A 20000-nucleotide genomic window follows, 5' to 3' on the forward strand; every position below is an offset into this window, starting at 1 on the left:
ATATTAATTATTTTTTATTTTTTTTTTTTTTTTTTTTTTTATATAGCAATCCATATATGTGTGCAACTGCATAGGAAATGCATGGTATATAATATTTAGATATATCTATATCGTAAGCACGTAACTAACGACTATAAATTAATATGAGCACCATCATTAGTTAATGTCAGACGCGCGTCTCTACGGTTCCTATTCGCGATTATCTGCGATTTTTAACAAACGGCCTAATTGTTTTATTTTCAATCGACAATTTCTTGAAGCATCTCGTTTCATACCATCGCCACCATCTCCGACTCGATCCCCTCCTCTCTCACCTCTTCCCATCCCATCCCTCCCAATCCCCACCACATAACCTCCCTCCCCCTCTCTCCATATCCCCATCACCAGTTCGGCTTTAATTTACATTTTGTTTTTCGCGAGCGAACGCATTCAGAGAAGGATAAGGCATGCATATAAGTAAAACCATGTTTCCCACAGACTCCATTCGTCAGACAGAACACTCCTCATCCGAAAGAGCTGAAAGCAAAAGCTCACAAGCTCTTTAGCAAAGGAAAGAACGACAGTCGTTCTGGCTCCGCGGACGAACAGGTCAGTATGGCAATATTAGCTGTTGGATATATCGGCAATGTCGTATGGTTCAATAACGAACGTAGAAAAAGAAAAACACGCTGTGTATCGCGTGCGCGTGCGCGCGAGCTCATTAAACGGTTGCTGTTACGCAGGACGTCTCGCAAACGTTCGGCTTGGACAAGGTCGAGGCCGACGCCTTCATGCACGAGGATTTCAATCGCTCCTTCGTTCAGCGGGAGGCCCAGGCTGCAGGCGTCTGCGAGCTGCCGAGGGCGGCCCCGAGTCCCGTTCAAAAGGAGTCGGCCAACGGCGGGGCGCACGCCGCCGTCACTAAGCCAGAGGCCATCGGTGTAAGTGTCATTAATAGCAATTTTCTTTCAGGGCGCTTCCTTGGCTATGTACTAAAATTTCCAACGTGTAACACTCATTATATTGACGCCACCCAATAAATGACGGACGCTGTTGACTTACTCTAAGGCGAAAGCTCGCGCGGACCGAGGCTGGCTTCATTATCATCGTCCTTTATGTCCTATGTCGCTCTCGCTTTTGCCACCAAATTTATTATTTGGTCGAGAAAACTTTCGCGACTTACTTCGTGACTTTCATTATTTAGCATTGGGGAGGCAATTTTCCCCGGAGAATACGCTCGCGTCTCGCGTCTCGCGTCCTTTTCGGAACGTCCTTAGAGCACCATTGCTCCTTTTATTTATCCGCCGTCTTGCGGTGATAAATGAAGAAAATTTTCGAAAATATTCTTGCGAAGTTTAGTGAGAGGAAACTTTGGCAATTTCTTATTAATCCTTTATTCTTTCACGAAAATAGCTATTAAAGTGTTTAATATCGTTGGACGAGAGACGGGATAATAGAATTTGAAAGTTATGTATGTGCGAACAATTATAAGCCATCTATTTGTTTACGCATTTTTCCATTTTGGTTTAAACATTAATTTACATTCACTTAGAAGTTCATTTAAATAAAAACATTATCATTCAAGGCTAGTGTAGTCGATTTGCCGTAATGATTATTTCCGTGCGTATACGTGTGTAAAACATTTTTTGCCGAGTAATATTAGCCAAATCGTGATATCTGAAATCAATAATGCAAAAAACTCTTTGAAATAAATCTCATTAGTCGAAGCTTTTTTTCCTAATATTTTAAATATATTTTAGAAATGTCACGCTAATACGGTTATCGTAATTTTAATAATGCAAATAATTCCGAGAAATTAATTATACAATTTTGCGACACATTTGTAGATTAATTGATTTATCGAAAATATAACTATTTGTTTTGAAATATCTAGTGACGTAATCCATATGACTACTTTTTTCTTCTATTCTCTCAATCTTTTATGTTTACTTGTCCGAAGGATTTGCTTTCCTATAGCTACATCGTGAAAATTATTGCCTACTTACATTATACCCTCTCGTTTGAAGTATAAAATAATTATAACAAAATAACAAAAAATAATAATAATAATTCGGAACTCGAGCCTAATACGTTCGTAATTGCTGATGTACCGTGCAATTGTAATAAGTAGTAGCAATAAAGAAAGAAAATGTCCGATTAATGAAGGAGCGACAACGTTAGAGTAAGGAAACGCGTCCATGTTTAATCTGCTTTTGATGCATTTACAATAAGCTTATTTTCATACATCGTAATTAGCAAAAACTTGACGAAAGAAAGTAAAAATTGTATGGCGAAAAAAGGGTCGCAACTACTGAATATTGAAGTGTTAGTCGTAAAAGACGAAGATGTGCATACGAGGCGCGTTGTGAGCGAGGGATCCTGTTTGCAGGACGCGGAGATGGAAGAATCGGTAACGCGGTCGAGGGTTGGGTGTAATGATGATGACAATGACGATCATGATGATGTCGATGGCGTGGAGTCGGAGAGCGAGGAAATGCAAAGGCATGTCGATTTTGCTATAACCGAAGATGCCGATTACGGTGGTGCGGGTGAATCCGGGAAGCCAAACAGGCTTCATCGCCGGGACACCCCGCACCACCTGAAAAACAAGCGTATTCACAGCTCAATCGACAAGGACGAAGTTGCTTCCATCATTGCTCAGGTTAGCCTCCTTCTCCTCCTCATCCTCCTCCTCCTCCTCCTCCTCCTTCTCTTCGTCACGATGGGCTCTCGACTTATTTATCTGCTGCAATTTATTATAACGCCAAGCAATGAAAAAATTTGAAATAAATTCGACTTGAGCTCGACACTTATTTCTATATGTGCATTCTCATTATAAGATTGTTAACACTCTCATTACAACTATCGCTCTTTATATTGAATTTAATTGTTCGTTTAATTGTTTAATTGTTTAATTGGGTTAAGAATACCGCTCGGACCATATATGTTTTGTTGTTTTTGTTTTTCGCTGTCTTTGTACAATTTCGTGACAAGACAATTTCCGTTTATATTTCAGCTTAACTCGCATTTATAATGTAAATAACAATTTAACTTTTAACATTACAATAATAATTAATATTAATCGTTCACGTTCTTCATATTAATTAAAAATTTTAATAAATTACAATGCTGAAATATTAAAATACAATAATGTTGAACATTAAATAACAATCTTTTCGTGGAATATAATTTTTAATTTAATTATGTAATTATAATGTATATATATATATATATATATATATATATATAATTAGAGGGTATTCTTTATCCAATATGCGTGTGTTAACATATTTCGTATTAATTCCACAATTCAATGTTTACTATAAACTAAGCACTGTAAGTATTTTACGATTTACTCTTATTTGTTTGAAAAAGCACCACTTAACCATATAAAGAAATTTATGTAGAGCTCAATATTAATTTTACATCCATCTGCACACATGTGCATACATACATGCATGCGCACAAAGGCGCGCGCGGGCGCCCGCACACACTCACACACGATAGTAATACGTACATACATAAATATAAAAATATGTATAACTGTTTATGTATATGTACGTACGTATATATGTATGTATTTGATTGTTTCTTACAAACGTTGATCAACTTCATTCTTATTTATTTAACATAATATGCATATATATATATATATATATATATATATATATATATATATATTTATATGTGCTTTTTTTTTATTACATTGTACACTAAGAAAAAATTTCTCTGAATTCTCTGTGCTCTTTGTCGTATAACAATTGTGCTTGATAAATTTGACAGATTCAGGAGACACGCGGTTTAATAAAATAAAAATGAAATGATGCTGAAAGATGGCAGATACAACAATGCAATGTGTATTCCTTTATCATTTAAAGTGAAGAAAGTCGCAATGATTTAAGCGTCCTGAATCTGCTCAAATAAACGAAGAAGATACTTATTTATACGATACTAAGTAACGCGCGAGTGCGTGGGTAATTTGAAAAATGGATTAGTCTAATTTCAGATAAATTTTTTGCCCTTAGAGTTACCACTTACATTGCATTTAGTATTTTTTTTGTCGCACGACCTTTTAATTTTCTGTAGTTACAAACATTTGTTTTCTATGCCAATATGACTCTTGTAAATGCTACTTCTGGATTTTGCAAGGCAGGTTTTTGCCTGTAGCATGGCCGATTTTCCCGCTAAATTATACGTATCTTGTATGTACACATGCGCACGCACGCACGAACACACACAGACACACGCGCACACACACAGACACACGCACACACACACACACGCACACACATATATATATATATATATATATATATATATATATATATACATATGTGTGCGTGCGCGCGCGCGTGTGTCGGTGTGTGTGTGTCTGACTGACTGACTGCTGCTTCTTTATGTATAACGAGAAAGATACATCTTTTACCAAAACTTTACTGTATTTTATTTTCCTTTCCGTAAGTGCGCGCGTGTGTGAATTAACTCGTTACTCTATTTTTTTTCCTCCTCTTCTTCTTCTTCTTCTTGTACCATCCACTCTACAATGATGCTGCTGGCAGCCTTGTGTTTTATATACTTTAGGTAGCTCGACTTTACTTTTTACTGTACAATCTAGTTGTTTCTTACTGTACGTATGTCGAAGGCTTAATTATTTGACTTGTTTGGAAAATGACATTAACAAGAGTCCGCGATTGTGCGTCGGCTCAGTTTCAATAGCTGCATTATTAATATCGTTTACATCTTCTTTTTTTGATATGCGTCGATGAGGCGCGGCCTGTCAAAGGGCTCGGGGCCGTTGGTCCGTTGGGCTTTGGCAGTCGATTAGAAAGGTCTTGAATTTTCACAGGCATTGATGAAAAAGACGGATGAAGCGCCAACGCCGACAACGATTGTTACGACACCCGGAGCTACCACCACCTACAAGACGTACACCGGCGAGTCCAACGAGAACGTCGACGGCCACAGTCAAGGTATGCACGCCCAACTTACTCATCCTCGGAGAGATGCGAGGCATATCAAATGGATAAATGGATTCCTAGCACCGACTTGCTCTGCTTTAATTAATATTGTAATATTGGAAATAATGATAAATTCCTCTTCCCCGCGTATGCTCTCTACTGTCTTCTGCTGTCTTCTGCTGCAATACGTGTCGTCAGTCGTAAAGTCTTAAATAAGCTTTCAAGCGCTTGATCGCGACGTGTACATTATATTACGCAATTTTCTAAGATTATTATTTTACGTTGTGTGTCTAAGAAAATTATGACATTGTTTGATAATGATAATAGGAATTGGGTCTTGTATTTAAGTCAAATGCTCTTCCTAGTAGGAGAGCACTCGATACAAAAACATGTTTAGCATCATGTTTTTTTTTTTTTAATATTAAGAATTCCACCTTAGTTGGCTCGTTTGGTTTCTTTCGTTGTTTTGTTTTTCACAATTATAGACGCGTATAAAGTGAGACGCGCGGCTCACACTTTTCTTTTACACTAATATTTACTTACGTATCTTCGTGCGATTCGACACGAGCAACTTCGGTAGTTTGGCGGGGGCGGGAAAAGAGTAGGTGAGAGAGAGAGAGAGGGAGAGAGAGAGAGAGAGAGAGATATATATATATATATATATATAGGTCGATGGATAGACAATTGGATGGACAGATACACAGATAAATGAATAGAGAGTGGGGAACGCGTCGAGATAGATAGGCGATAAGATAACGCGATATCGCTTCGCGCTTTCGCTTCTACTCGTCTCCCGTCGCGAGCCTCGCCGTTAGTCGTTTGCGAGTTCCCATAGGCATTAGGCTTAATTGGCTCCCGATAACGTGTCTCGAAGTAGCATTATAAAGAAATGTGAAAATGCCAAAAGTTTATAAACTATACGTCAGGCAGAGTGTAAAGCGGAGGCCGAAAATTCGACGGCCCATCACGCGCTACGGTGCGTTTCCTTTTAATAACGGCAGCGAACAATATAATGTTCGTTCCGCGTGACGAAGTGAAAATGATAATTGTTTATCGTCGACGATGATGTTGCAGGTGCGTTATCGGACACGGAGCCGTCGATAGAGATCCGTGAGGAAGAGTACGAGATTCAAATCGAGCGTACGACCGGAGGACTGGGATTGTCCATCGCTGGTGGAATAGGTTCCACGCCCTTCAAAGGCGATGACGAAGGCATTTTTATCTCGAGAGTAACGGAAGGTTAGTGGACTCGTTTCTTTCTAAATGCTAATGACGGCCAATGGCTGCTCCTCTCGATCTACGTTTATTTCCTCCACCTTCTTATTTTCTTGCCTTTTTCTTTCCTTCCAATTGTCGAGGAACATGTGTCTTTCTTTGGCAATCGTAAGGCAAAAGATAAGCGCGTGAATAAAATTTAATTATAGATTATTATAGAGTATGTTAAGGCGAATGACCTTTAAAGTATATGGCAATGGTAAATTGGTACTGTTTTCAATTTGCATCGTAATACAATAACCATTCGCTTCGACTGGCAATAAATGGCAGCAATGCGATACGTAATTTTATCCGGGGCCAGCTTTTATCACTAAAGATTGTTTTTTCTTTCTTTCTTTCTTTCTCTCATTCTTTCATTGTTTTATTTATTTTTCTTATTTATTATATTCTCTTAGTGCTATTATTATTATTATTATTATTATTATTATTATTATTATTATTATTGTCGTTGTCGTTGTTGTTGTTGTTATTGTTATTGTTATTGTTATTATCAACGTGTTTAAAGTCTTGGCTTAATATTTAATCATGGGCTGGAAAAATTTCGTCACTTTTAATTAAATTATCTTCTTAATAGGTGGGCCCGCTGATTTAGCGGGTTTGAGGGTTGGCGACAAGGTACTATCCGTCAACGGCATATCCGTCATTAACGTAGACCATTACGATGCCGTTGAGGTTTTAAAAGCCTGCGGTCGTGTTCTCGTTTTGGTCATTATCAGAGAAGTTACGAGAATAATGCCACCATCGGAACAGGTATAGCATTGCTTAGTCTCCGTGTTCTTTCTCCTATGAGACTGCAAAACGCACTCGTTTGTTATAAGTGCTTCTTATCGAAATTATATTTACGTTTATTTGTCACTTGTGTTTTCCTTTTTTTTTTTTTTTTTTTTTTTTTTTTTTTTATCCCGCCCCTTTTTCCCCATACCCATCCCAAACCACCCCCACCTTCCCCCTCCAATCAATATAATTGTACGTACCACTATACCTCCTTCAACTCCTTGCGCTCGATGATCCCACCCCCTTAACCTTGTGTATTATTTATAGTACGCTCGATAAATAAATTGATCGTTAAAAGCGCATATTGCCAAGCGCATTCATAAATGCACGATTATATGATTTTAATCGTAAAACCCCTTGATGCGATTGAGAGATTAACGGCAATTAAAATGTTCAGATGTCTGTCAGAAAAGACTCCGTATGTTCGAGTATGAGTACTAGCCGAGCACCGAGTGCGACATCTTACGTATCTTCAACCACGCTTTCCCATAATCTCGAGAACGGCGAAGCCGATGATACGATAAAGGTTGATTCATTAATAATGCTTGTAGCAAAAAAAAATTCGTAGCCCCGGTGTGAGGCTCGTTTTTAATTCTCCTCTGTTTTGTCCAGCGGAAAAATTCCGAAGCCTTGATGAGCTCGGTGAAGCCACAGAGTCCAGATCCATTGGTGCCCGTTCTAGTTCATACGACATTGATTAGAGATCAAAATGGATTAGGTTTCAGCATTGCCGGCGGCAAAGGCTCGCCACCGCACAAGCCCAACAGTGATTCCATATTTATTTCGAGGATAACCGAGGGTGGAGTCGCACAGAGGGATGGAAAATTATGCGTCGGTGATAAGGTCGTATCGGTAAGTCGTCGATTATAGCGAGTAAGTCAGCGCATATTGTATTAGGAATTCTAATTATTGGGTATTGGGATTCGAGAGCGAGACATCGCAATGAGCTCGACAAAAGTCGCTTAAGCAAGGCTAAATAAACAACCAGGACGCTTGGGATTATTGCTCAACGAGCAACCAATCCAATTGTCACTTATCGTTAATAATAATCTAGAGTGCAATTAAGTATGATGAATTATGGTAGGCTTTATTGGCAATTCGAATTTTTGAATTTTACTTTGGAGAATGCCGGTAAAGTATCGTGTTGAGCCTTCGCGCTGCGGGTGAAGGTGGCCTTCAAGGTGCCCACTAACGTTGATCTTTTAGATAAACGGAGTTGAAATGACGGACGCACGACACGAGCAGGCCGTGAGCTTATTAACGGGCCTGGAGAGGTTCGTTCGACTGGTCGTCGAGCGCGAAATACCTCTCTCCCAGGCGAATCCAGCCAATCTCACACCCGCGGAAAAGTCGCCCCTGGTAATCGGCACACCCAAGCCTTACACGGGCCTCTACAGCGCCAACAGCTACATGGCGAACAGACCGGGCTACGCGGGCTATCGGCGCTCCCTCGACGCCGACAAAATTCTCTCGCCGAGTCCCACCTCGAAGACCCCGGCATCGGCGAAGAGCGAGCCCTCGCCGGCGATCAACGGCATCGCCAAAATGAACGGCGTGGACGAGAGGCCGAAGAAGATGGCGAGTCCGCCCGCGACCTCGACACTACCGCAACCGGCCCCAAGGCAGAGCATCAGCCAGCAGTTGCCGGCCCCGAGATTCAACTCCCAGGTAGCCGCGGCTGCCAGCGTCACGAGCACCAGCACCATCACGACAACGCTCGGCCAGGCGCCGACTTGGACGTCCACGTCGACGCCAACGCCAACGCCGACGCCAACGCCGACGCCGACGCCGACGCCGACACCGACACCGACACCGACACCGACACCGACAGCGACACCGACGCCCGGCGACGAGAAGAGTCCGGACTCGCAAGAGGACATTCAGGTACCGAAGCCTATCACCAACGAAGAATTTCAGGCCATGATCCCCGCTCACTTCCTACGACCCCCGACAAACTCCTCGCCCTCACCAGATTCCTCCCAAAAGGGACCCACCGTCACCGTGACGATCAAGCAGCCCGACGCTCTGCCCGGGGACGTTAATTTCCCCCCGGCGCCAAAGACTATTGGTAAAGTTACGGAAACCATCACAAAGAGCACTCTCACGGAGACTGTCGTGACGCGCGTCACCGACAACCAGCTGGTGAGGCCGGTCATAATCGAGGTACGTGCCGCCCCGTTGGTTCTCCGTAACTCATTTACAAGCTTCTTCATTTGTAAATACAATGTTCTGATATGAGGGAGAGGGGCGAACTTTTAAGAGTGCTCCACCTTTTTTTCATTGCCGCTCACGTTATCGCCTCGCCTTATCCTTTGAATCTTGTTGTGCCGTTTATTTATTTATTTTATTTTATTTTATTAACTGGTCGTGCAACGTCGCGACCTTAGTATTTATTCTGCGCTAACTACAAATAAAAAAAGAAAAAAAAACACTGCCGGCCATAATTAATATCATCCCAATAACAATTATCTAACTATTCAAGCAGGATTTCCTATTATTGGAGCGATAATACGATTTTAAAACTTTAAGGATGTTAGTACATTGTTTGGTTCCACTGTATTGTGTGTTTATTTGCATGGCGGTGGGTTGGGGGGGGGGGGGGGAAGGAAAGCAATTTTTAATACACAGTGTTTCTAATTCAATGATTTATGCATAAATCGTGATACATATGATACAATATTGAAAGCTCTATATATATATGTGTGTGTGTGTGCGTATGTATATATATATATATATATATATTTATATATAGAAATCAATCAAAGGAGCACTCTTAAGAAAGAAAGGTTATCATTTCAATTTCAAATAATTTTTTATAACAATTAAATAATTCTCAAGCTTTTTCTATCGCACTCTTTCAAAAGCACCACTGTTTACATATATTACTGTTGTCTTTTTTGTTTTTGGTTTATTATTTTTTTGTTTTTGTTTTTTCTTCTTCTTCTTCTTCTTCTTCTTCTTCTTCTTTGTGTCAAACCGTGAAAGCGAGTTATGGAAGGTAATTTTTTCTTTTATGTTTTCACAATCACTGCAAATATTATCGCTTGTAGCAAATGTAAATATTATTAGAAAGGAATGGGAGATCGTCTTCCTGGTCAATACTGTAGATGCAAATACATAAATTGCTGTATGTATGTGTGTATGTGTTTTTTTTTATCCATTGTCCACGATTACCATTCCCACTCCTCAAAAATTGGCCACAGCTCTGTCAATAAATGCTTAATCGATTTGTTTTATTTCTCAACTCGTGTTATTCATAAGCTCTACGAGTTTCTAATGCAAATTGTAAATGATCGTAATTGAGACTTTCTGCGCCCAAACACTCGCTAATAATGCAAATCTACGTTTAGGATGTCATTCTCGTTAAGGAGGGATCACTTGGCTTTAGTATAATTGGAGGTACCGATCATTCGTGTACGCCTTTTGGAGCAAAGGAGCCGGGAATTTTCATTTCCCACGTAAGGACTTTGTATGAATATGAATTATCGAATTAATGATAATGAATGATGTTTTCCTAATGTGCGATGTAATTGTCGATTTTAGGTCGTTCCCGGTGGTATAGCTGCCAAGTCCGGAAAGTTGCGAATGGGTGATAGAATATTAAAGGTCAATGGGACCGATATAACCAAAGCGACGCATCAAGAGGCTGTGATGGAATTACTGCAACCGGGAGATCAGATAATCTTAACTGTTCAGCATGATCCATTACCAGAAAATTATCAGGTATATTTTAATCGATAAATCGACGATAATAAGTGCATTTCCTTATCGCAGCGTTTTAAAAGCATAAGCTTTATTATCTTCTCCGCTCATCTCGTCTAACAAGCTTAACGTAAGGCTCGTGTGCTTCAACTAACAATATTTAGACAAAATATCATTTAGAGGAATATTATAACAGAATATTTTCATCGTATATTCTTATAAAAATTTTTACAGTATGCATGGCTTTGATAGAGCTAATCGTGTTCTATTATGTGTTGACTAACTTTTTATAAGTTAATAGATTATATGTAAAATTTTTGAAATTTATTAATAATTAGTTTCTTCGAACTTCAGAAGAAAAAAAAAAAGAAAATCAACGTAACAGTACTTATAATAATCATAGATACTTTTATATATTACATAGGACAGTTGGTAGTACAAATTCATTTCTTTTCTAATAAACATAACATTAATAATTTCATCATTTTTTTTTTTTTGTTATTTTTTCCGTTATTTTTTTATTATTATTATTCTTTCATGTTAGTTTTTTGTTTTTCACTTTGATCGATACTGCATTGTATTTAAGCGTATCGTTATCCTAATGCAATTGCATATCATTTAATTCCACAAGCTGGTCGATATAGAGTATATTCCTGTGACAGTAAGTACTCTAAAATGAAGTATGACCTCTATAATAATCCCTATATCAATAAATCTCTACTATTTTTTTATTCATAAAGCTTTCTTAGTCTTAAAATGTTTCACGATTTTTTTTTTTTTTTAGCTTTTTTTTATGACTGTTTATTGTATTATCGCACATTATTGTAAATAGGAGTAGTAGCTTATTTGTTGTTGTTGTTGTTGTTGTTGTTGTTGTTGTTGTTTTTATTTTTCTATATTGTCATTTGTCAATTACATTTTTCGATACATGATAATGCATAGTTGTTTTTATATGTTTGAAGCAATAGATTTGTATCTGTAAAAGAACGTTAATTTTGAAACTGTAAGATTTTTTTGTTAATATTATTCGGGCAGTTTATCATTTGTATTATATTTTTAGGAACTTTTGATAATAAAAGATCCTGGTGAGAAACTAGGCATGCATATCAAGGGTGGACTGAAGGGACAAAGAGGAAATCCGCTTGATCACACCGATGAAGGAGTTTTTATTTCTAAAATCAACTCTGGTGGAGCGGCTAAGAGGGACGGGAGATTAAAAGTAAATACGCCACATGTGTAATCGTAATATCTCGTAGCTCGAATTATCATGAGCGTAGCCTATTTGCTTATTGGGAATATTATAGAATTTGTATAAATGATAGGAGATTTTTAATAACTTGAAACTTATTTCAGGTTGGAATGCGATTGTTGGAAGTTAATGGTACATCGCTTCTCGGTGCAACTCATCAAGAAGCTGTTAACATTTTACGTAGTTCCGGAAATACAATTACACTCGTGGTGTGCAAAGGGTACGACAAAAATGAAATTGACCAAAATTATTTAATTTCGGGTAGAGATTCAAAGGAGTCAAAGACATCCTCTAAAGAATCCAAAGATACTATCACAGTTGAAGATGCCAAATCCTTGTCGCAGAGTGTTTCTAGTCTAGATAGAGACGACGAAGAAGCGGCGACTTTGCGTCAAGAACAAGAAATGAAGGCGGAATTAGTCGCTTGGGAACAAGAAGAACGCGAACGTGCTCTATTGGAATTTAGAGAAAAAACTACGCCCGAAAAGGTATTAATGTCAATTACCTTTAATAATATGTATTTTCTCCCCCCCCCTCCTCCCCCCGTCCCTTTTGTTTTTGTTTTATTTTATTTTTTTATTAATTCGTTATAAGAATAGGCCATAATCAATGTAATTACTTATAATTCAGGTTTTGGATGTTGTAAGGGCAGCGGAATCATTAGTTAATAAGCCTAATAGTCCAGTCGATTCGACGACTCCGATTCCACCAAAATCTCCCGGTGGAACGAAAGATCTGAAAACCACGACTATTGTTATGAGTAAACATACCTTAGCTCCACAAACTCCCCCGGTAAGTTGGAACATTTCAATTATATGTTTAGCTTTAGTGATTAATCGAATCGAGAAGCATGAATCTTCATGCATGACTCACATGACTCTAGAAGACAGTAGTTGGCAACTCAGTGGTTATGATTGTAATATCCAAGTAATTTGGTGTATATTTTTTGTAGAAGTTTGTTATATTTTACTTAAATTTCGATGTAGATTAATGTTTAGTAGTGAATAAATGCGATTCTCTCTTCCTATATTCATTATTTTCTATCGAAGATATGCATATGTCTCTTTATATATATACATATATATATATATATATATATATATTCTTGGCCACTCGGATTTAAAAATTTAAATTTGGATTTATGATATAATTTTATGATTTTCGATAATACTTTTATTTATGGAGTGAGCATATCCATAAGAATAAAAAACTTTCACTTTGAGGTCTTTGGAAATTCTTTTGCTCCCGATAATCCATTTGCTACGCTAAAATTTTCTTCAGTCAATATACTACGCAACTCTCTTAAAAAAGAAAATATATATAACCCAAATAAAACAAATTCACTTTCACCGTAGTTATATTAAAAATTACTGCCTTTAACGATGCTTATAACTACGTGTCGCATAGCAAATGGATTTAACAGCTGTTAAATGTTAAATGTCACTGTACAAAGTAAACAAAATCGCGAGCGACTAATCCCAAGTTTAGCGCCACTTTCTGGCATCTTCACATTCATGACTAATTCCCACTAGGTGTATTATTATATATTTTTATTCGAATTTCTCTATGTGATATAAATATTTATGCGCATGGAACGTCATTGTTATTCTCTCTGTAGTGGACGCATGCCAAATTATGGCTAAGCGAACAAAACATGTTCTCACATATTTTACAGACGATGGAAGGTGATAACGCTACTTTGGCTGCCCTTTAACTGAAGTGATTCACTTGCACTCTTCTCCTCCGTGAGACGATTCGTGTATATTAGAAATCAAAATAATACGAACAATCCGACAGTGCGACAATTGCGAGACCCCAAGACTTATCCATTATTTTAAATGCGAAGTGAAATCTTGGTGATTTCGTTGCGAATGGAAGCTCGATAGATCTAGCGAAACGCTCCAAGCGATTGAGGTGTTTTCGTCCACCCTCTTCCCTTTTTTTCTTTTCTTCTTTCTTTCTTCTTCTTCTTCTTCTTCTTCTTCTTCTTCTTCTTTAAATTCGAACAAGACTATTTTTCAGATTTGTAAAGAAATTTATGTTCAGCGTTGACGTTTTGTAGAGGATATATTTCAAAATATAAATCAAAATGTAAATTTAATCAACGCAGATGAATTAAGAAGTCGGTAGATTGCTTCTTCATTCATAATCTAATTTATCTTTGTATACTTGTCAATGTCATTATTGTAAAATAAGTAAGTGTAATAAATTAATCAAATTAAAAGGAATACTTTATTTTAATTCTTTTAGAATTACGAGGTTGTGATTTTTAATATTTGCATCTCGTTCTAATCTCGTTCCGGTTTGTTTATAATATCAAAACGATCGTGTAACAATTGTCGAGAATTGCCTGATATTAATCGACGTACAACATACTGTCTGATAAAGAAAAGTAAATGAGCACGTTAAGAGTTATCATTTTCCATGTCAAGCAAATTTCATAATTTTATTAATATGATAATAAACGAATACTCTCTGTATAACAAAAACAAACACAAACAAAAAAAGTCTCGAGTGTACAGTTACGATGATAAAGTGATCTTGTTCCTCGCTCTTTAATAATGACTCGATGAGCTTGAATGATAAATGAGTTTAAGGCATTGAACGAAAATTTTATTGAAAAAGTCATTCTGTGATAGGCGTAGTCTTTCATAAAAATGAAGGAACATCCGCGGAATATCCGCACGTTGCAGCAGTCATTATTTTTCAAAGAAAAACAGAGCATTAAGCGGTTCAGCGGGCTCTCGCCGTTGCCTTAGGATCGTCCAATATGACATTAAAATGTATTTTATCGATATAATTAGTCAAAATTAAATCTCTAAATTACTATAATAGCATATTTAAAAAAAATGTTTATATTTTATAAATAGAAACAAAATCGCTGTTAATTTGTAATTTTGTAGTCAAATCCCTTGATAATGTAGATTAGATTAAATTTTCTTTACAAAAATTTCTTGTAACGATATGTAATAGTGTGTAGTTAGATGTTAAAGTCTCTGTCAACGAGATGGCGTTGAACGAGAAAACTTTTGACGTTTTGATTTTCAATATTATATTTTACATTCATGACATTGTTTTCAGCTCATTCCGTAGTGTATTTTTCATTTGCCTTAATTTTACCTCTAAATGTGCAATATTTATAGCGCGTGAATGAATACTATGGTATAAAAAATAAGAAAATGAAGTAAATTAACAAATAAATGGAATAATATGATGTACGGTTTAAAAAAAAAAAAAAAAAAAAAAAAAAAAAAAAACATGCCAGAGTTGCTTTGTTGGGATTGTGAGAACTAGATGTTCTCTATTATAAATTGACTCCTATCATTTGTACGTGATTGTCGACGACAAAATATAACTGTAACATCAATGTATACTTTCAATTATTATAACACATTTTCTATAAATGTTACATAAAGAGACATTTATAAGCACGTACGCGCGCGTATTCTACACATTCCTAGATATACATACATGCATACATGCATACATACTTACAATCATATATATATATATATATATATATATATATATATGTATGTGTGTGTGTGTGTGTGTGTGTGTGTGCGCGCGTGCGCGTGTGCGTGTGTGTGTTGATATACATGTTTATATACATGTTCTAATGGACCAGTCGTTTATACATTATAGATGCAAATGAATGCAAATAAATAAATTAGTTAAATGCGAGTGAATATTTATAATAATCGTTTTCATCGATGAATCGAGTAGAGCAGATCGTAGGAGGCATTTCGTTTGTGCAAGTTCCATAAAATTAAAAAACCTTCATTGTGCGTCACCTAGCAGATGGCTCAGTGCTCTAAAATTACATGATAAATGATCTCTGTTCCGAAAAATTGAAATTTGTTGAAGAAAAAGAAATTAAAATATTACGATGTAAGGACTACTATAAACTCATTATTATTAAGCGTTGAAAATAGCGTTTTTTACTTTTCGCACATACTCAATGGTTAATTTTAGCAACGAGCGATTACACAAACATCCACACCAACAGCCTGACATATGTACGTATATAATATACACACATCGTCTTGCAATATGAAGTATAAATACATCAGAATAATGGGTTCCCTTGTAATTGATTTATTAAAGCGAAGATAAGTACATTTCCCTAGAAGACATTACAAATAAAAGGATAAATGAAAGGTATGGTGTGCAAGATGTTATAGAAAAATAAAATAAAAAATAGATAGCACACATTACGTATAGTATCGATAAATGGGATAAATAAATAAATTATACTACTAACGCACAGAAATGTACACATGTTTTTGGGCAATGAATAAGCAAAGCATATTAGTACACCGAAAAAAATACGTGTAAGCTATAATGGACGCAAATTCAATCGTATTTCTTGTTGAAAATTTCGTGTAGATTTTTTATGGATTGGATGGTAATGTTGAAAATAAATCAGATTTTCAAATAATTGACAAGATATTACTTGGTTGGTACTTTATTTATTTGTAGATAGATATCCGCCTTCCGTTAACGTAATATGCCATTTAAGTATATATTTTACTTCTTATTATTGACATTGAGTTACATATTATATGCTATAGCCAATTACGTAAAAAAAAGCTAGATCGCGCGAGCTTACTTGAGCTTTCGAGCAAAGTAATTCATTTGTATTCTGGCTGAAAATTCTTGTTTATAATTTGATTTATTTTTCGTATATATTGAGTTGAGAAGCTTCATAATTTTTGTTTTGTTTCGTCTCTTGTTTTAAACGTAGTAGAGAGTGCATTTTTATAATTTCTTCATTAATGTTTGCCGATTATGTAGAAGATAATCGAGGAGACAACTTTTCTTATTAAATCTAACAGCTAACTCTGTAAAAGTTGAATTTTACAGTGTATAAATATTGCTAGATTATTGAACCGAACGTATCTGAATTTCCAAAAGACTATGGCCAAGTAGAGCAAGGCGGGAGGGAGAGAGAGAGAGAGAGAGAGAGAGAGAGAGAGAGAGAGAGAGAGAGATTGAAATTGCGACTGAAGGTAGTCTCATTAATAAATTAGAATCGAGTAATAATTGGCGAGAAGTCGGAGCTTCGTAGTCGAGGAGCCGACTTTGTCGATCCCAATATTGAGTCCTTAGCTTATCGAGACTACGTACTCTCGAGACAAAATTTTGCCACCCACAATATCCCAAAGCATCACCTTGGCCCTCTGTAATCCAACTAACGACTGGCCGACATTATCCTCTGTTCTTTTTCTCTCTGTCCTTTCTAAAAAAAAATAATAATAAAATAAAAAATATAAAAAAAAATAAACCGCTTCGCCGCCGCCGGCTGTCGTTTAATCGCACGCGTCCTCGGGTAAACCATACGATAATCCCAGCCAAGTGCCGCGACGCCGTGCCCAAGAAGGAACGACTACGGAACCCTGGTGGACAGCCCGACGACGACGACGACGGCTACGCGCGTCTTCGTCTTCCCCGCTGCACAGCAAAGCCGACAGCAGTCTCAATCCCATTCGCAGTCCCAGGAGCGGCCCCGACATCAACACCAACATCAACAGCAGCAACAACAACACCACCAACACCAACGCCACCACCATCAACAACAACAACAACAACAACAACATCAGCAGCATAATTACCACGAGCAACAACATCAGCAGCATCAATACCACGAGCAACAACATCAGCAGCATCATCAAAAGCATCAATACCACGAGCAGCAACAGCAGCAACAGCAACAGGAGCAACATGTAGTGACCGTACCGCAAACGCTGCTCTCACCGAAGAAGAAGCGTGGCATCAGCTTCGCCAGCCTCCCCTCCCCCTACCGCAGCAAGCCCACGGCCAGCGGGGTCCCGACGGGCTACCGGGTGAGTCCGGCCCAGCAGAGGCTGCCTCCGACAGCCCTCACCGGGCCCGAGCCCCCCCCGGTCGTCACGGGCTGCAGCCCCGTTGGCCAGCGGCAGATCGCACGCTCTGTCCGCGCCACGACCCTTCTTCCCAAGGTTGAGGTGGGTCTACGTGCATGCCTGTCCGCCACCGGCCGATCCACGCCCGCGTTCTCCCCATCTGTCGGGGACGCCCGAAGTGCGCACGTCCGGAAGAGCTCCCGCAGCTTGTTTGAGCCGACTAGGCCCAAGCGCGTTCGCCGAGCCCCCGGACGTCGGGCGCCCCATAGCATTACGAGCGCCTCGATAAAGCAACCCTACAACACTTTCGGCAGACAGACAAAATTCAAAATTAACGACTTGCGAGGAGTTGTCGAGCGATGCTATACGAGAGTATTCGCTTCTACGGGGGACGTGGATTGCCCGATGATGTGCTAATCCCTTCGTTCATTTTTTTTAATTGAACTGCACATCAACCATATGGAAACTAACACCTACTAATTTCACAATTACCACCTCACTTACTTATTTCGACTAATCCTAGCACATTTATTCTAATTTCCAATCTTTTAATTTATTTAACTGCACACGTACGCACACTAGTTGTTATTGTCATCATCATCATCATCATCATCATCATCATCATCATCATTGCCATTATCGTCGTCGTCGTTATCGTTATCATCGTTTTTGTTAGTATCGTTATTATGCGCATTATTGTTGCTATTTTTTTTCTTTTTTTGACAATATCACATCAATTACTTTATACTCATTATAATTTTTTACTCTTATTGTTATTGTTATTGTTATTTTTATTATTATTATCTTTATTATTATTATTATTATTATTATTATTATTATTATTAATTATTATTATTGTCGTTGTTGCTATTATTATTGTTATTATTATTGTTGTTGTTGTTGCTATTATTATTATCATTTATTATTATTATTATTATTATTATTATTATTACTATTGTCGTTGTTTTTGTTGTTGTTATCATTATTATTTTAAGCTTAATTATCTTATTCATAAACACTGATTAATATGTAACGTTGCTAAACAGCCTCCTCCTCTATCGACTTCGTCGCCAACTCCGATTCCGCCAAAATTATCCGTCAGCGATAGAAAAAGGTTGTTCGAGAATGCTATGGAGGAACATTTAAAACCTTCTCCCAAACCTGGTAAATTTCAAACATTACAATAGTCGGATTACGTGTATAGTGCCACTAAAATTAATTTTATCTTATCATTGGCATGTTTGTAGATAAGGTCTTCAGCTTCTTAAGTCAAGACGAAGTAGAAAAATTGAAGCAGGAAGAAGAAAAGAAGATAGCGACATTGACGAGAGACGAGTTAAAATCGTGGGCACAGATCGATGAAAACGAGGGATTAGACGACGATGATACAATTGAAGATCATGATAATAGAAGGCCAAAGTACTATTGACATTATTGTTTACATTCATAAATATACTAGTCTCTATTGTTTGTCCTCTCTTTATTATTAACTTTATCTTATTGTCCATTTGGATTTTGCTTTTATAGCGTAATCTTTCTTCACGATTACAATATCGTCGAACTGCACGTCGCGCGGTTTATTAAAAATTCTCTCTCTCTCTCTCTCTCCCTTTCTCTCTCTCTCTCCCTTTCTCTCTCTCTCTCTCTCTCTCTCTCTCTCTCTCTCTCTCTCTCTCTGTGTCTCCATACAAAATCCAACAATTCGATAATCAAACGAATCGCCTACTTTTAAGCGCTACAAAGTGCGTATAATGGTTCTCTAGAATAAGTAAACTCATATAAAATTTGTGTCGTTATGCAGTAGTCGATTGAGCTCGCGAACTGCGATACCGATTCTTCAGAATGTGCCCAACATTGTGAGGACGGCGAAAGCGGAACGTCGGCTAAAAGAACGGATGATTCAAGAGGTAAGTCCGCTCGGTCGTTCGAGCCCGTTAAATCAAATGTCGCGACAAGCCGGCAACTAATGTCTAACCATTTGCCATTGCCACGTTCACTAGGGCTTACTTTCCGACGAGGAGGACGAGAGTCACCTGACACCGGCCGAGCAGAGGGCTCTCAGGGCGGAGAAACGAGCGGCTTGGAGACAGGCGCGACTCAAGTCTCTGGAGCAGGTGCGTCACGATTTTACAAGGGCAGCCTCGTCTGCTTCGTTTGAAAGTGTTCGTATTAGCAAAT

At 37.9% G+C, this 20000-nt stretch overlaps 1 protein-coding gene across 1 annotated transcript in view; it reads left to right on the top strand.

The window, feature by feature from the left end:
• scrib (scribble planar cell polarity protein) overlaps positions 1–20000 on the top strand; it is a 78537-nt gene that overhangs the window by 57306 nt on the left and 1231 nt on the right. Inside the window, exons 9-27 of the mRNA XM_011500569.1 lie at positions 478–588; positions 723–920; positions 2192–2641; positions 4826–4949; positions 6012–6176; positions 6787–6962; positions 7384–7512; positions 7599–7838; positions 8193–9149; positions 10337–10444; positions 10530–10709; positions 11749–11907; positions 12042–12425; positions 12568–12729; positions 17292–17924; positions 18869–18986; positions 19070–19241; positions 19624–19729; positions 19823–19936. Of these exons, the coding sequence (XP_011498871.1) occupies positions 478–588; positions 723–920; positions 2192–2641; positions 4826–4949; positions 6012–6176; positions 6787–6962; positions 7384–7512; positions 7599–7838; positions 8193–9149; positions 10337–10444; positions 10530–10709; positions 11749–11907; positions 12042–12425; positions 12568–12729; positions 17292–17924; positions 18869–18986; positions 19070–19241; positions 19624–19729; positions 19823–19936 (4686 nt within the window). The remainder of the gene's footprint in view (positions 1–477; positions 589–722; positions 921–2191; positions 2642–4825; positions 4950–6011; positions 6177–6786; positions 6963–7383; positions 7513–7598; positions 7839–8192; positions 9150–10336; positions 10445–10529; positions 10710–11748; positions 11908–12041; positions 12426–12567; positions 12730–17291; positions 17925–18868; positions 18987–19069; positions 19242–19623; positions 19730–19822; positions 19937–20000) is intronic.

This window comes from Ceratosolen solmsi, unplaced genomic scaffold, assembly GCF_000503995.2.
Source record: "Ceratosolen solmsi marchali unplaced genomic scaffold, CerSol_1.0 scaffold56, whole genome shotgun sequence".
Lineage (NCBI taxonomy): Eukaryota > Metazoa > Arthropoda > Insecta > Hymenoptera > Agaonidae > Ceratosolen > Ceratosolen solmsi.